The sequence below is a fragment of the Vigna umbellata genome, chromosome 10 (assembly GCF_029865625.1).
Source record: "Vigna umbellata cultivar VRB3 chromosome 10, Vumbellata_1.0, whole genome shotgun sequence".
Classification (NCBI taxonomy): domain Eukaryota; kingdom Viridiplantae; phylum Streptophyta; class Magnoliopsida; order Fabales; family Fabaceae; genus Vigna; species Vigna umbellata.
In genome coordinates, this window is record NC_142174.1 from 11,192,268 (window position 1) to 11,211,084 (window position 18,817).

The window sequence follows — 18,817 nt, forward strand, 5'->3', positions numbered from 1 at the left end:
TTAATGCTAATTTTAATTTACTGATAGTTATATTTACTCTCCATTTTCTTCGCACTCGTCTTATTAAGAGTGGAGTTAGTGATAATTTATTTAATATACAGGATTTCATGCAGTCGTTTAGATTTAAGATTTTTTTTCTCAATAATTAAAAAATAATATTTATTGAAGCGTAAGATAAATAATCACGTGTACAATTAATAAATTACTAATTATAGATTACAAAACATAATAGTTTGAGCAAAAGATGGCACTGATACGTTAATTAACTTAACTGCGGGATGTTCTTCAGATACTGATTGAATAATTAATCTTTTGTTTAGGATTAAATTACGTAAACAGATGAAGAATTATTCTCTTCAATCAATCGGATCTAGTATTTTTTTCTAACCATTTGATACGATTGCCATAGACAGTATAATTAAATAACCATTAATTCTATACTTTAATTAATTAATTAATTAATTAACTTTTTATGATATCTTAGATGCATTGTATCAGTATACGGTAGCTGAATAAGATTAAATAATAAAAAATCTATAGAAAAATGAGAATTAGAAAAAGGCATGAGATGTGTTCTTGATTGCTTCGCTCAATGTTTCCACTTGGTGCCTCTTTTCTTCTAATTTGTGGGTACATTTTGTTTTCCAACATTGAATTTTGTAACTAAATTATTGAGTTACATTTAATAACGAGTAACACCAAGACCATTGTGTCGGTCGAAGATAAGTGTAGGGGCGGGTGCCTAAGCTGTCTTACCAATTTATTACTTTCATTTTCATACCGTTATATCCCTAAGCTATTAATTTATTTTTGTAGGTCACATTGTTTTTTGATATTCTCCATTTTAATAATATATATAATAACGATAATAAATGGTTTCATGTTAATTTCTTTAATACTTAATATTTAATATTTTTCAAATAAAATCAATTTATAATATATAAATTAAATTAAATTTCATTTTAACGAGTTTGAGTTGATTTTATAAGATTAAATTATATTTAAATTTTATGTATTAAAATTCATCGTAGATCAAGTTTGTTTAATCTATTTTGTCACTCAAGTTTGTTTAATCTATTATCTCATTTGTAATCTTTAGATATTATTAATACGATACAATAAGTTCTTAATATGAAAATATATATTAAAAATTTTACATTAGATATAAACTTATATATAATAATTATTCTTTATTTGGTTAGGATTTAAAGGGAAGTCTATTTTGACTCATGACCTATAATGTAACATACGTATAGTAAACAATATGACATACGTATAATAAATAGAGAATTCTATCAAATTTTAGTATAATGAATTATTTCACATTTCAAGAAAGTTTTGTTTTAAAACAAATATAAACTTAAGTATTCGATAAATAAAAAACTAACGTTTATATAATCTTGAATTTATCATATTAATCATCAAAATTAAAAGCAAAAACATATATGAATTTAAAATGATAAGAGTGGAGCGCTTTGACTTTTCAAATCAACACATGTTCTCTTTATAGAAGAATACAATGTGATATTGGGACCTAACTAGCTTATTTTTGAACATATAAGATCGTCCTTTAGCATTTATATTTACCTATTACTATTTGATCACTTTTATTTGGCATAAGAGTAACAATAGGTGTCCTTAATATTAATATGTAATTATTATATATAAGACCAATGTTTGATTAAGGATCCAACAATTTTTCACTTAGACTATATATGTAACTTCATGATTATATACTTTAGCCAGTGTATATTTAGTCAATTTAGTGTAACAATCATATAATCATATCATAGTAGTCTTTGCTTCATTTATCATAGCTAAACCAATCAATATAAACACAAATGATTAACATTAATCATTATATCAATGTGCAATATTGACATTCGTACAATTTGAGCTCTTTTTTTAACAACAAAGAACTTGTGTTGATGTTATATCTTTAGACTTCGTTGTTATTGAGAAATAGAATTGTTGATTTTATTGCAAAAATAACTTTATATAACAAAACTTCACAAATTAAATACTTTTAATACTATTTAACAACTTTTAATTTGGCATAACACTAAATATCTTTAATATATAATTATTCATAGGGTTCACATTATTACATTAGGTTCCATCATCAGCATTCACATTATAGGCCATCTTTGTCAAAGGATTACTGTTAAGTGTTGTTTATTATATACTATTCCCTGCATATTCCTTTTATTGATGTTGATCTGTCAATGGAATATTAAAACGTGTCTTCTTTTTTTTCTTTAAAAAAAAGGCTACTGTCTTGAAACATTTTAAGTCAACATGACTTTTATTTTCCTAAAAAATAGCATAACATATAATTTTAATTTTTTTTAATTTCCAATAGTCATTAATCAACACTCCTCCTTGACTTTGGAACTGCAAACTCCAAGCTTTTGTCTCAAGAACTCAAATCTAGATTTTGGAAGTGCCTTGGTTAGGATATCAGCAACTTGATCTTCTGATTTGCAGTAGACTAGTTTCACTTGTCCTTCTCTTTGAACTTCTCTTAAAAGGAAAAGTTTTATCTTAAAATGCTTTGTTTTGCCATGAAAAACAGGATTATTGGCAATTGAAATTGCAGCTTGATTATCAACAAAAATCTTTGTGCTGTCTTCTTGTTCTATGTGTAAATCAGCCATGATCTTCCTTATCCAGACAGTTTGATTTACAGCAGCTGCAGCAGCAACATACTCTGCTTCTGCTGTTGATTGAGCTATAATTTCTTGTTTTTTGGAACACCATGAAAAAACTCCAGAACCAAGTGAGAAACAATAACCAGAAGTGCTTCTCATATCATCAACACATCCTGCCCAATCACTATCTGAATAACCATGAAAACTTAAGCTTTCAACTTTCTTGAACCGTATACCATAATCAATTGTGCCTTTAACATATCTAAGAATTCTTTTTGCTGCTTGAAAATGAATTTCACTAGCACAATGCATGTACCTTGATAACAAACTCACTGAATGCATGATGTCTGGTCTGGTGGCAGTTAAATACATTAAGCATCCAATTAAGGATCTAAACAGCTTTTCATCAACCTTTTCAGCACCATCTTCTCTGCAGAACTTTTCTTTTTGGTTCATTGGAGTTGCAGCTGACTTACACTCTCCCATGTTGAACTTCATAAGCACTTCCTTTGCATACTTTTCTTGGCACACAAATATTTCATTCTTCTTTTGTTGCACTTGCATACCAAGAAAAAATGTCATCTTTCCAAGGTCTGTCATTTCAAAACATTTTCCATTTCTTCTTTAAACTTGTCAATCATCTCCTTACAATTTCCTGTAACAAATAAGTCATCAACATACAGAGATATCATAAGTATATCTTCATTCACCTTTTTAATATATAAGGTGTACTCACTCAGACTTTTCACAAAGCCTAAGCTCATTAAATGTGCATCAATTCTGCTATACCAAGACCTTGGTGCTTGTTTCAAACCATATAATGCCTTTTTCAGTAGATAAACCTTGTCTTCTTGTCCTTGAAGAGCAAAACCTTCTGGCTGTTCCACAAAAATTTCTTCCTCCAAATATCCATTCAAAAATGCTGATTTTACATCCAATTGATGTATAAGCCAGCCCTTTTGTGCAACTAGTGCTAGCAGCAATCTTATTGTGTCTAACCTGGCAACTGGGGCAAATGTTTCAGAGAAATCCACCCCAAACATCTGAGCATATCCCTTGACAACAAGTCTTGCCTTGTACTTGTTCACAGAACCATCGGGATTGAACTTGGTTCTATAAACCCACTTTACTCCAATGGCCTTCTTATGACTAGGTCTATCCACCAACTCCCACGTCTGATTTTTTTCAATCATTTTGAGCTCCTCTTCCATAGCATTTATCCATTTTTTGTCAGTTGCAGCCTCTTCATATCCACCAGGTTCCATGACAGCAACATTACACCTTTGATAGATGTCAGAAAGCAATCTTGTTCCTCTGACAGGTTCATCATCCACATCTTCATTCTCCTCCTGCAATGCAAGGTCATTGTTGCCTTTCCAGTTCAAACAATCAAATTGTTCAAGGAATTTGTTGTCTTTCCAGCTCCAACAGTCAAACTCCAAGAATTTCACATCCCTACTAACAATGACTTTGTTTTTGTGTGGAAGATAGATCCTGTAGGCCTTTGAAATCAAGCTATAGCCTACAAAAATTCCAGGTTCTGCTTTCTTGTCCAATTTGTCTCTCTTAATATGAGGAATATAAGAGAAACACAAGCAACCAAATATCTTTAAATTAAACAGCTCAGGTTTGTAACCGTACCATGCTTCAAAAGGCGTTCTCTGTTGTAAAGCTTTTGTTGGCAATCTATTGAGTAAAAACACTGCAGTATTTACAGCCTCTGCCCAGAATTTTTTAGGCAAATCTTTGTCATGAAGTAAGCACCTAGCCATCTCCATAATTGTCCGATTTTTCCTTTCTGCGGTGCCATTTTGCTGAGGTGAATAAGGGGCTGTAAGCTGGTGTTCTATACCTGTATCTTCACAAAACTTGTTAAACTTTTTTGAAGTATATTCAGTTCCATTGTCGGATCTGATCATCTGCATTTTGCACTTGCTTTGATTTTCCACCAAAGTTTTAAACTTCCAAAAAATGTCAGCAACTTCATATTTAAACTTCATAAAATATATCCAACACATTCTTGTCATGTCATCAATGAAAATAATATAATACCTACTCCATTCAATGATGGTGTGCTCATAGGTCCTCCAACATCTGTATGTATCAATTGTAGATTTTGTATAGCCCTCCAAGTCTTGTTTTGTGGAAATGGGAGTCTTGTTTGCTTTCCATACTGACAAGCAATGCATGTAGGAGATTCTTCTTCTATATCAGGTAAGCCTCTGACCATGTTATTCTTCTTCAAGAATATTAGAGCACTGTGGTGAAAATGGCCCAATCTTTTATGCCAAAGTATTGTATTGCTGACCTCTTTGTGCACTGCAGCATGTTCTTCACTCATGAAGTCCAAAGCAAAGCTTTTTCTTTTCATTCTAACTTTAAATACTTCCTTGCCTGCTGAATCTTTGATTATGCAGTTTTTATCTTCAAACAACACCTTATAACCTTTTTCAAGCAATTGAGGAACACTCAACAGGTTTTGGTTAATTTCTGGAACATATAAAACATCTGAAATTAGTTTCAAACCTGTTTGACCTTCAATTGCCACTGTTCCTTTGCCTTTTACTGCAATATATGCTCCATTACCTACTCTGACTTTAGAAAGTGCAGTTTTGTCAAGTTCTTTAAAGAGCTCTCGATCATAACTCATATGATTTGTGCAACCACTGTCTATGAGCCAACTTTCTGTGGAGCTATTGGCAGCAAAGCATGTAACAGCAAACAATTGTTCCTCTTGTGGTTGATCCTCAGCAACCTTAACTTCTCCTTGTTGTTGATGAGATTTGCAAATCTTTTCCATGTGCCCTAGCTGCCCACACTTATGACACTTTACATCAGGTCTCCACCACACCTTTTTTGTGGATGATTGGTTTTTTTACAATGAGGACAAGGTGGAAAAACCTGATTATCATTACTCTTGTTGATCTTGTTTAATCTTCCAGGTTTGGTGTAATGTTCTGCTTCTTTTTCTGTTTATTGCCATTGCTCTGGAATTGGACTTGAAAAGCACCCTCCACAGATCCTTCTTGCCTCATAAGTCTTCTTTGCTCTTGGGCCTGTAAGGCATGCATCACCTCTGCCAAAGTGATTTTAGATAGATCCTTTGTGTTCTCCAAGGTAGCTATAGAAGCTTCATATCTCTCTGGTACTGATACAAGAATTTTTTCAACAATTCTTGAATCAGAAAAAGCGGTGCCCAACAATCGTACTTTGTTGGCAATGCCAAGCAACGTATTTGAGTACTCTTTTATGGTGTCTGATTCTTTCATTCGCTGCAGCTCAAATTCTCTCATTAAATTCAATACTTGCATGCTTCTAATCCTCTCATCTCCTGCATATTCTTCCTTCAAGTAATCCCAAATTGCTTTTGCTGTGTTGTGAGACATGATCCTGGTGAAAATTATTTTTGAAACACCAGAAAATAAACATGCCTTTGCCTTTGCTTTTCTGGTTTTTTTCTCCTTGTAGGTTTTCATCTGGGCTATAGTGGGGTTGTCGGGCAGCGGAGCAATTTCGTAATCCTCCTCCACTGCTTCCCAAAGATCCAAAGCCTCTAGGAAGTTCTGCATTTTTATGGCCCAGAGATCATAGTTATCTCCATCAAAGATAGGAGGAGCAACTTGAGAGAAACTTGTTTCAGAAATTGACTCCCATCCATGTCTTGAAATAGTTTCTTTTGATGTATATAATAAAAACATTAATTATCAATTTTGGATTGGAAAGGAAGAAGTATAATCATAAGCGATTTCTACGCAGCACTATTGTAACAAACTCTACACTAAATGTAGAGTGTTTCTATAAATGAGTCCCCTGGTTTGTTTAAAGGGGGTTGGTGCTAATAATTAAGGCTTTGTAAGGTACAGAGGTACAAAAAATGTTACAACTTCATTCAGGGCTTAATTCTCCACTGTTTTCGAGTCTTAAATGTGGGCAGTGTTTTTGAGGTTCTCCATTTCTCCACAAACCTTTCAAATCTCCTCGCTTCTGCCCCAATGTCATCAAGGTTCCTGCAGTAATCCATGCATGCAAAAGAGTAAGCACCTTTTCTAGATAGATTATGGTTTCAATGATTTTTTATCTTGATAGGAAACCGTAACAAAATAATAGTTTCCATAAAAAGTACCAAGAGTAAATGGAACGATGTAAAGTAGTGCTGGTTGGCCATGTCCGTCCATCAAGTTTAGTGCCACATACGTAACTAAAAGACCTGCAACATTAGGAAAAAAGTCAGAACATGCGTATGTAACCTTTAAATCAATGATTAAAAATGGCTATTTAACAAACTTTCCGTAGCCCAGTAATACTTACACTACCTAAGAAATAACCATGCATGTCAGGTATCCTACTTTAAGGGAAAAAAATTATTTGATTCTAATAGCTGAAGAAAAAATGTTACTGAAGTAAGACAAGGCGATTGGTATTTGATTCTCACCAAAGCCATATGCAAGCATTGCCCACAAGAAATATCCACCTCTAAGGCTCTTGTTTGCTAGCCAATCGTACCTGAAAACACGTACCATTTTTATCAGAAAGCTTTTTCCGCATCTAGAACTTGTCCTTGCTTCACCAAAACAGTATTTTAAGTCTTAAGATCTCAAATTTCCTTTGTTCTACCTTCTGAGGTTGCTATTGTGAAAGAAAAAATCCTGGAAACATTTTCTAGGAAAAATACTGAAGCAAAGATTCCAATTCATGAAATCTGGAAACTGTTATTAAAATCAAATTTTGCGTTGACACAAGTCATATGCAAGAGGGAGGAAAGAAAACCTGAGTGAGAATGCCACCAGCATTCCAGGTAAAAGGATGTCTCCAAAACCTATGATGCTGTAGCCACCCCATGGATCAAAAATACGTGGGAATTTTAGTAACATTGGAATTCCATCTTCTCCACTTCGATCACCTCGGGCTACCTATGAGAAAAAGTAAGCAGAATTAAAATAAGTAAATACATAGTCTTAGTGATTGTCATGCAATAGAATGGTGCATAGTACTAACCACAATCATGACACTTTCCTTGAAGAACTTCTTTGAGACAAACACCCAAAAGATGTCGTAGATGAAAGCACAGCCGAGAAGAACAGTACCAACCTAATTCAGGAAACAGTCAATATTTCAACTTAAGTATCTTGGGGCCTATTTGGGATGGTTGCCAAGTTCCAAAATTTTAAGAAAATAAAACCAATTTAAGTTTTATGATTTGCTCTAGTTTTTTGTGATGACCTTGGTTGCAACAATAGTCAATAGTAGTAGTGTTGGTGGTGATAGTAGTATTGATGTGATAGGAACTTGGTATTATGGAGCATATAAGTCCCACGTTGAGTGATAAAAGATGTTCGGTTGAATGCTTAAGTATTCGGTTCTCCACTTTTGAGGATGAGTTTTCCAAGTGCTTATCAAAAGTAGCATGTAAAAGACACTTTTTTTAAGTCTTAAAAATTACGTGTTTTGAAACTTGGTTAACAATCAATTCAGCCCAATTATACCATTTTAGCTTTCTTTGGTACAACTAAGAAATAAAAAAAATAAAAAAAAAACAAGGATCAAAGTAGGTAATCCAAATGTAAATCATGTCAAAAGCCGATCCCAATTATCTTCATGTGTTCCCCAACATGCTAATATAAGCCACCGCATAACAAGACCATGATTTTCTTTAAAAAATATTTCCTGTAGCATAAATATATCAAGACAACTTCTCTAACTTGACAAACTATAGAAGGGAGTGCTTGCTGAGCAAATAGTAATTAAACATAGAGGTAATGCAACACCAGATACAATTTAAATACGTTGTTAGTTAATTTCTTCCCAGTAAAAGATGTATAAAAAGAAAGGCCCATTCAATGGCTTCTACTGAAAAGTGACAGAATTCAAGAATAATTTTATCATGGCTAACATAAAGCACAGCACAAACATAATAATGTGAGCTCAAATAATTACCTTGAGATTTGGTACATGTACAATCTGTAGAACTGTCATAATCAGTGCAATTCCCTGTTAAAGCAACCATGAAAAATTATTTAAGATTAAATGGACTGTAAGTATAAAGGCGATATCTAGTTAAGTATAAACATATAAACAAAATTTTCATATCATGTATTTAGAATAGCGAAGTCCATGATATTTGTATAGTATTATGAAAAAATTGCATTTAGAAATAAGGATCCAAAGAAGCCTTCACCAAAAGCACCCCTTTGACAATCCTGACAGACCATTAAATTTCCTTGTCGTATGTAGCAGAGGCAAATGGCTTCCTGCCAGGACACATTTTACAATTTATGCATATAAAGCACAACTAAATTATGAGAAATGTACCACCTTTCATACTAACAAAAAAGACAAACTTTCTTTAGATCTTGAGTGTCTACATGATATGTAAGACTGGAGAAATATTTATCCTTACGAGTATATCTTGACAAATCCAGGCAAAGGAATTGTTACGATAAACTGCCCAAAGAACGGCAAATGTTGTACAGAATGGAGAAACAGCCAAAGTCAGGTATGAGATAGATCCCAAGAAAGGTACTTTGATGTATGCCTCTCCAGCATGCTTGAACCACCTGCACAGGAAAACAATGTAAGTTTCTTCTATGAGTTAAAATCATGGAGGAAGTGAGAAACAAATTGATAAGTTTAATTAAAAAGGACATAAAGGATGAAAGAGTTGAAAATCAAACATTATGACAGAATATACCACACCTGGACAAAAGAGCAACCAAGCAAGTTTGCAAGCCCTACATACATATACAAAAAAACACATGGTTACCGATGACTTGGTAGAGAATAGCATGTCAATTGAAGGAAAGACACAGTTTGTATTTGGTAAGGACTACAGAGAGTTTCTATAACAAGCATTAATGTGGTGCCCTCCTTTTTCCTGCTCAGATTTTTCCTCACACTGATGCAAAAATATAAATTTTTGACTGATTTATTGGAAGTTAATACCTCAATCCCACCAATGCAGAAGAGAACAACCAAAACATCAATGAACCACGACGACATCAGTTTGTAAAGCATAAACAGGAAACATGAAGCAAATACAACAAAAAGGACTGCAGCTTTCACGTTCATATTTACAACTCCACTAACACTAGAATATTTAGTGTTAGGGATTTCATCTGAAGCATCCTATAAGAAAAAAAGAAATTCAGATTAAGTAGTGGGATAAAAAAATGTATTAAGACAACAATGAAAATCCAACTTGAGGGAATACTGACATAATAGGAAAAACAGACCTTTAGGAGCTTATCCTGTTCAATAGCTGCTTCTCGGGCTGTCCAAGCTGACCAATATGATGCACACAATATGGTAAGAACTGCCATCATCCAAAGAAATACTTCTGCTATGTCAACAGGTGGTCTACGTGGTGAGTATAGCTGCACAGACACTGCAAAGTGGCAAAAAAAATTAGAAGCTCCCCTCTCTTGCAGGAAAAACAAAAATAGCAGTTGCATTGCAATTACAGAATCTTCTCATAAGCATTAAAGATGTTGTGACCATCACTTAGCTAAACGCATTACTCAGAAACTATTACAATTTCCACATAGCATGCACAAGAAAACATCCAGAGATATTTTGAAAATCGAAAGGAAGCTCACCAGATGAAGTACTTGTCAGCATTTTTTCTAGTCTTGCACCTGCATCTAGTGGAAGCATGACTGCAGGTATATGTATGTTCAAATCAGTTTCATCAGGATCGCAAACCATCTTGTAGAGTTCTGCAAACAATGAAAACAAATTTGACATGAAAAGAGAAATAGGTGTACGAAATATACATAACAGCGGAGCAACTCCTCCAACTACTAAAATAACAACCCCGCACACAAAAAAAAAAAAGCAAAAACGAAAAAAAAATCTTGGATATCTTTTTACCTTTTTGGTTATTTATAATGAGGATGGCTGAAGCATTAGCATTTTGTGCAGTATTTGCCTTTCTTGTGAATGTACAGTTGCCTCGATCCACCATGATGACATCTCCCACAATCTGACAGTTTAGACAACTACTAACATTCAGTACTTTGCTACACTAGTGGCCAAACTACCCTACAACACGATACAAACGAAGAAAGAACCTTGTTCTTTGGCGGGCTGCAACAATCACGAGGATCTGAAAGAATAAGGCGTGTATGTTTTGCATTTTTCTCTTTTGACACAATGGCTCTGCCAAATCTGGCACCCACACCAACAAATTCAGCATCCTCTACACCGTTAACCCAGGTTTGCACTTTTACCTGACAATTAGAAAAGTTATTCATAACTCAGATTGAACTCGAGGCTAATTAATAGCTAAAGAACTAAACGCTCAAATATTGTCTAATTCTGGACAATATGATTATGATGCTCCATGACCACGCATGCCTCTAGTACCTGAAAAGGTGAGAAACCCAGAAACGAAAAGAGAAAAAGAATTGAACTTTGCAAAGTGGGTATACCAGAACGAACTGGTTCGCGCAACCCGGCTTCTTGGGAGTGGAATCGTCGTCATGAACTATGTCCCCAGCTAAGACAGAAGGGGCATCTTGGAGAAGCAATATAACTGCAGAAAATAAGAGAATCGAACAGATCTTCTCGGAAGCCATGGATGCAGTCTCACCTCAACAAGATTAACAAATCATTACCAACTCATAGTTGAAACGAAGAGAGACAGACGCCGCCGCGTCTCGGAAAAATCCACTTTCAACTTTGATCCATCAGTAGGAAATAAAAAAGCAAGAGGCATGTTACTATTATTATTGAAAGGGAAATTACCTGCTTCATCAGGTTGTTGTAATTTCTATTCGGACTTATCTTCCTTTTAATTTAAAAGTATTCATGCACATCTTTTAAGACTCTAATAAAACAACAATACTAATCCCTCTAATTTTTTAAACATCAGTCATTTTTTAATGAAACTACTTTCTCATTCTGCACTTGAAATAAACTTAAATACAAAAACTGTAATTATTTTAGAATTCGCAAGGAGAATATGTCACAGTGATTTTGTTTGCATTGCACAATGAATCAAATAGTGCCAATTAGTAAGCAAATTATAGATACACAAGCTATATTTTAGACTTCGAGATAGGTGAATTTATATATTTCGAAATATTATTTATGTTTAATTTCAAAATTTAGTTTATTTTTATTTTCAAGTTTCTAATATATTCTATTAAAGATCCAGATAATTGCATAATAGTCATGTGTGGATAACTTAATTGGTATAATTTAAACTAGAAGAAGCAAAAATCACACTTTTATAATACTGAATATTATAAGTAATTCCAAGAGCTTATTTAAGAAACTTCTCTATAAGTAATTCCATAAAATAAAACAAATTAAATTAAGGTTTTAATAAATTAAAATTAGAAAAATTGAAATAAATCATTTATAAAATTTAACCCATGCATACACTAATTAATTTACCCAAAAAAAGTCCTTTTCTATAATTTTTTTAGAATGTTTAAGAAGAAATTTATGCACATGCCTTTGAAAAAAGTTGTGGCTGTGGTTTATGATCTACTCTGTCTTCCTGTTAAATGGAGGTTCATCTGGGATTTTGTCCCAGGCACTGACAAGTTTTATTAAACAAATTAATAGATTGATTTCCAGTGTGATTTGATTTCTGAATGTTTACATACAGAAAGGACTGGAATCCAGACTACAACCAATTTCTATACCCTCTTTTATCCCTTACAATATGGACAATATTATGTTCTATTTGGTGTTACAGACTATGATGCACATTTTCTTCATGATATAGCAGCGCATTGTGGGTGACATTGTGTATATGCTTTTGACATCATGAGCAATGACCCAGACCCAGTTCAAATAAGCAGAAGCAGAGAATGTTGCACCTCCTACTCATATTCATGTAAGTCCTGTTCTCCGCAAGGTCAAGCCAGCAATAGCAAAGGCTTGAACAATGGGCTCAAAGCTTGCAGAAATATCTCACTTGGATCGAGTGAACTCTACACTTTTATACGCGAGCAATAGGAGAAAAAGGAGGGTTTGGCACATAGGATCGAGGAATTCCTTTATGAATCTCGGACACATTCTTTTTCTCACCTTTGGTCACTGAGTTCATCAATAACTCCACCTCCTCCTCAAGAAGCATTTTCAATGAATTGCATCGAGAAATCTGTTTCCTTTTCTCCTGCCCCGTAACACCGAAGGTGGAGGTGCCATGCAAAATGGCAACACAAATGGAGAAAGCTTGTAATGGAGATAACTGTGCATGGAAATCAACTGCATATTGCCCCTCTTCAACCATCGTCATGCCAAATGTAGGAGTTCGTTCTTTGACTCCCTATGCACCAGAAGGAGAAATAAGTACCAGAGAAAACAATGAATTGACATCTTATGCAGATGCATGTCTTTGGAATTAGATCACTTAGCAAAATAGAGTCAGTATCTTTTTGTTTGTTATCCTATTCTGGATGCTTATATCTTTATTCGGAAAGAGAAAATACAAAAAATAAACTCCTATACAAGAAAAGAAACGTAAATGTATGACTATTTTTCTAAATAAATTTATTTAAAGTCTTTTCACTAGAGTTGTTGTGAAATTGAAGCTTTACCTGAGTGAAAAGTTCCAGAGTTTGATATTCCTCCATAAGAGGGTTGTCGTCAGCAAATTGAACAGCAGGGTTGCCTAAGAGAATAAGGGGACACGCCATGTCCCAGCCACCGCAATCACAACCTCCACCATGTTTCCATCGATCAAGTAATGATGAGGGACCCTGGCTATCAGAACTTGGCAAGCCATGGTTGCCGGTTGGTAGTACCACCTTCACCTGTTCTAGGACTTTTCCGTTATGAAGGCTTTTTCTACTCTGCTCTACAGCTGAAGAGAGATCACTTTGTTTGGAATACGCTTCAGCCTTCACTCTATCCTTCCTTTCGCATTTCAAGCTTTCACTCTTGCGAAAAGGAATTTGCAAAACAATGGCAGCCATCTCAGGGTTTGAATATAATTCTGTGGATGACAAAGGATAAGAATTTGAATTGTCAAAACACGCATTGCTTGATATAGGCTTGCTTTTAGTTGCCAAAGTCTCTTCGTCTGGTCTCAAAGTTTCTCTCTTCATTCCTACACGGGAATCTTTTAAAGTGTTGGAACAATTTTTCTCGCTGTAAGGCTTTTTTTCCGGCGAAACACTTTTTCTTGAGCGTGCAAGATCAAACAACACAAACTCTGTTACCATAGAGTTGTCAAACATTCCAACTTCTAATTTCGAACATGAATCAGAGGAAACTAGCATCTGTGCTACCATTGATGAATCTTTGTCAGAATAATGGGATCCAAAGTCAGAGGCCGTACTTTTCTTTCTATTATCCATCGAGTGAAAGGTATACGCCCAGTTGAAAGCATTGTCTGATTTCCAGGTCTTTGCCACAAAGACATCTTCAGGGCACTTTACCCTGAACTCAAAAACTGGCAGTCCATGTTTGTTTTTCAACTTGAGTTTGCCATGAAGATGAACAGGTGAGTATGATAGACCTGAAAACTGGATATCTCTATTGATAAATTCAGAAATAATGTCAGAATGCTTTGCTGTGTCAGAGAAGTCATTTAACAAAGATCTCTGATAAGTCCTGTTTCTTGTGCCATTTCTAGTACGAGTTAATTCGAGCTCAGTTTCCAGCACACAATTCACTGGGCTAGTCAAAGTTTTCGACTTTGTGAATGGAGTTAACCTTTTCTTCATAGAGGCGAGTGAGACTTTTGGACTTGCTCTTGGAGAGCAGTCACTCTCGGAAGGAGGTTGCATGTGAGAGATTTCAACTATAGAAGAGACTGGCTTTTGAAATCCATGAACTGAATCTTTTTTGAGATGATAATTACCATCGATTAGTGAACAAACAACCTTGTCACCTATGCTTTCTGTATTTATAGAACCAATCCCTTCTACAGCACCATAATTTTCATCCCAAACATCCGAATTTAAGCAAAATTCAATATAGCCATTTGAAGTGTTGTTCTCCATTCCAGCACAGGAACCAGAAACAGATGAAAATGGTGAACATAAATTAGAGTCCTGGGATATTACTGAAGGTCTCTCGTCCATACTTTCATCATCTGAACCGCACAGAGAATCAACAACACTACCCGAAAAAGAGGCATCACTACTCCTAGATGAAATTTCTATTTTTTTCCTTCCCCTCATGGTGCTCATTTTCTTTATACTTATAACTTGCTCTGAAGTCTCATACTTGGAACCTTTTCTAATTTCTAAATTACCTACAAGTCCATGAGATCTAAAGGTAAGGCTCTTATGTGAAGAAGAATTACGGGACCTACCAAAATTGATATCAGCAAAGTTCTCTTTAAGTTTCAAAAAATCATCTTTCCCAGTGGGTTTCCCATTTTTATATATTTTCTTCACATTCAAACAATATTGCTGAGATGGAAGAACTGTGTCGGGACTAAGACCCACGGAAGACTTGTCGTTCAGATCCAACTCCAATTCTTGCCCCATTCACAGACTACAGCCCTGCAATACTATTCAAAGGAAAATTAAAACAAGAAAAAAAACGATTACTTTGCAAGAGAGAGATCAAATTGCACTTGACAAAATGTTGCATTTGGTGTGTAATTGAAAGAGTTTTAAATCTTATTTTGCAACTAATCTACGAATATTTAGCTCAGCTTCCCAGTCAACACAGAAATATCAATAATGATTCGGACCTAAATTTTAACATAAACAGCTGAAAATCACAACTGAAACAGAATGTGATAATATTTCACAACAAACTGCTAATTGCAAGTCAGAAACGCCACCACCACTGACACAGAAATCAACAAACTCGCAGTTGCAAACAACTATTGTTGTGAAAGAAGAGAGCGTCCCACAAGTGTAATCAAAAGTTAGAAACTGGCTTCCAGAAAAGCTTGAAGATAACATTTTTTTACTCCCCCCAAATTAATTGCAAAAGTAGAAGGTTTTTTACATGTGTAACACGCAGAATTTGAGTAAAGTGATTACAAGGATGGTAATTGCAGCGCGAATGTTCAGTGTAATGTTCGAAAAATTAAAATAAAGCTCACTTTAACACCAAACAATAACAGTATAAAATTACAAGAAATGAAAAGCAGCAAAAGGAAAGGGCCATACGAAGTAGTTGTTGGAGAAGTGATGAAAGAATGAGTGTCAACACATAATCATTGTCTCTAAACTTGATAAAAAAAGTCTCCAAGAGTATAACCGAAGAAAGAACACTCCTTCTTGGCTCCTTGGAAAGTCAGAATTCGAAAACAAAAGACAAAGACAGTGGGAAGAAGAAGAAGAAGCAGCGAAGCATTATAAATGGTGTGAAAAAAGTGAAGGTAGAACGGTAACTACAGAAAAGAGAGGAACAACGAACTCTCTCTCACACGAAAAGGAGCGGAAAGAAGAGACAGTGAACAGATGATCTTCTGTACATGTCTATGCTAAAATTAAAGCTATTGTCTTCAAACACCATCATTGTGCTGTTCTCTTTTTCTTAGCTTTTTTATTATTATTTACTACGCTAAATTCTTCATTTTTCTTGTTACATTTATTTTCATAAAAATGTTGAATATATTCTTTAATCATTAAAATATACGCAATGTGATTTTTTATTCAATTACACTACCAAAAAAGGAAAAAACATTTTGTTACTTGAGAATAACGTAATATATTTCAACAGTAAAAAACCAAGTTGAACAAATTAAAAATCAAATAAATAAAAAATAAAACTAGTTAATTAAATTATTATTTGCTTTTTTGTGTCTCACTCAATAATCGGCATGTGGGACCAATGAAGCACGGTAAAGTGCGTGCGTGCAGCCATGTGAAAAGACAAATAAGCCCCCCATAAAGGATGAAACTATTCCCTCGTACACACAGCAATTTCATGAAAATAATAATTCATCTATGTTCGTATAATGATGATAAGATAATAAGGATGGATTTTTTTTGTCAATTTTGGTGCCCACAAAATTGCTCAGTTTTTTCAGAATGTTGTAATGATAAGATAGGTTAGGTTAGGGTCATTATAGGCAGAAGAGGCAGAGAAGGTGAAATGACCTACAATTAGAAACTCAAAAGAAGAGGACAATATGGTAAAAATGAAAATATTGGTGAACTGCATGTGCTTGGATTGATATGTGACGTCATTTCTAATATTTTTACTAATTTCTTAGTATAAAACAAGAAATAGAATATTAACGTGTCCAAGGTTAAAACACAGAAAAAGTATTTAAGCTTTTTTTAAATTGATACAAAATTATTGTAAGAAGAATATAAAATCATTTACCATAGAATTCAAAACTCAAATTCCATTGAGAGGATTTTACCATGTCTTTGCTTATGAGAATAAATTTAGAAAATAAATTTGAATAGATTTGAGGAGATTTAAAGGTGAGAGTGTGGTTATCTGAATTCTGAAAAAATAGAAAGAAAAAAAAATCAAATAAGATGGAAATTTGAAAAAATTAGTGAATAATTTTCAATTTACACTTGATCATGAAAATAGTGCAAATGTGAAAAACAAAGCTTAAATCTACAATATACAACTAATTCGTATCAAAGATACACTCACATTTTATAACTTATGAAGATTAATTAACTTATGATTTGTGTACATCTTTTCCCTTTTTATCTCTTTACATTGAGATTGATAAATTGAAGAGAAAAAAAAGTTAAATAGTTGTTGTACAAGAGCTATTCAACATACGAAAGAAAAATCAGGTTATAGAGGTAAATGTAAGACATAATATATAATGCAATGGTTAGTGTGCTTCCTAAAGATATGGGCAGTATAAGATTTTAGGTCTTTTGAAGGAAAGTTGAATTTTATTTAAAATAATTTTAATGATATAAAATGTATTATTGTGTCTGGATAAAAAACATTAGGAAATTTAAATATAATAATTTGAATTATTTCATTTTAAATTGGTTAATTTTCAAATATTTTATTGATAAGATAATTTAAGTTTATTTAATTATTTTTTCTATTTAGATATAGAGTATTTTAATTATTCTGTGCATACAAAAAATAGCATTTTAACTCTGAAGACACTGATAAAAAAAAATAATCAGTATTATTTCATGAAAAATAATCTATTTGCAATTATAAAAGGAATAGTCTTATTTTACTGACATTAGTTGAAAAAACTCAGCTGAAAAAAGTAATTATTTTGATTGACATTAATAAATTAATAAATAAATTATTTTAGCATGTAAACTAAAAAAATAATTTAACACTCAAAAAATTTTACATACACTATCATTGATATTGTAAAAATTTTAACTGCCATCAACTTAAAAATAATCAATTCTTTTAATGATATGACAAAAGATTCCTAATTAAAGTAAACTAAGAAATAGTAATGGCTTAAATAGAAAAAAAAAAACAACTTTCATGTTGATTAGCGAAAAATAATTAAGATTGACTAGAATTAAAAAATTCTCTAATGATATTATACGAGAAAACAATTTCAAATCATTAAGTCTAATCAAAGAGAAAATATAAAAAGAAATATGAAATTAAAGTAGAGAAAGTGTTAAAAAAAACTTTAAAATAATACTTTTTTTGTGAAATTTGACGCTATATGTAACTAAAATGCATTTTTACAAATTTTAAAAACTTATTATTTTTCTTAAAAATTATCCAAACAAATTATAAACTATTTTAAAATATATTATAAAAGTAAATTATCCTCCAAAAAAAATTCCCTAAATAAATGTATATTTTGAAGGATATTTGTTTTTGTTGGTAATTGACATGGGAGCATGGGACAAAGTTCACCAACACTAGTTGAGGAGAGTTAACAGAGTGATCCTCATAATAACAGACACCTTCTATATGGATTTCCTAGCTTCAAAGTTCTTTAAGCACTTGTTTATGAAACAGATTGGATTTTTATAATTTAGATTTAACAAGAAAAAAACAGTTTATTAAGAAGAAAACAACGGTTTATTTAATTAGTTTGGTATAATGAGATTAACGGAATGAGCCACGGTAGTTGTCGGAGGTTAGGCTGAATGAGGAAACCGGATGTGTGCCACAAGGAATAACAGGACAACAAATAAATAATTATAATAAACGAAAGGACTTGTAGATAAATAATGAATTTCATAAAATGACACTTGAATATGATAGTTGTGATGACGTGGAAGAAAAGGTGCATGGATGAATGAGGAATGAAGGAGAAGTTGGTTCAATAT

The 18,817-nt window shown here is 33.3% G+C and overlaps 2 protein-coding genes across 3 annotated transcripts; both read right to left on the reverse strand.

Annotated features, from left to right (window-relative positions):
- Positions 1 to 6,312: 6,312 nt before the first annotated feature.
- Positions 6,313 to 11,381, reverse strand: LOC124830499 (signal peptide peptidase-like 2). Its single transcript, XM_047304232.2, has 14 exons — positions 11,078 to 11,381; positions 10,718 to 10,876; positions 10,518 to 10,629; positions 10,244 to 10,363; positions 9,881 to 10,032; positions 9,591 to 9,773; positions 9,345 to 9,379; positions 9,049 to 9,205; positions 8,586 to 8,639; positions 7,647 to 7,739; positions 7,419 to 7,561; positions 7,084 to 7,154; positions 6,775 to 6,858; positions 6,313 to 6,658 (listed from the first exon to the last, which is right to left on the reverse strand). The coding sequence occupies exons 1-14, from the start codon at positions 11,222 to 11,224 to the stop codon at positions 6,537 to 6,539; spliced, it is 1,632 nt and encodes a 543-aa protein (XP_047160188.2). The 5' UTR covers positions 11,225 to 11,381; the 3' UTR covers positions 6,313 to 6,536.
- An 819-nt stretch (positions 11,382 to 12,200) lies between these two features.
- On the reverse strand, positions 12,201 to 16,053 carry LOC124830500 (uncharacterized). Of its 2 annotated transcripts, none has more exons than XM_047304234.2 (3): positions 15,740 to 16,053; positions 13,202 to 15,118; positions 12,201 to 12,930 (listed from the first exon to the last, which is right to left on the reverse strand). In XM_047304234.2, exons 2-3 carry the CDS (start codon positions 15,101 to 15,103, stop codon positions 12,601 to 12,603), a joined length of 2,232 nt encoding a protein of 743 aa, XP_047160190.2. In that variant the 5' UTR covers positions 15,104 to 15,118; positions 15,740 to 16,053; the 3' UTR covers positions 12,201 to 12,600. The 2 variants fall into 2 exon arrangements, with proteins under 2 accessions (XP_047160190.2, XP_047160189.2); XM_047304233.2 differs by having other exon boundaries at positions 13,202 to 15,126.
- Between the last annotated feature and the right edge of the window lie 2,764 nt (positions 16,054 to 18,817).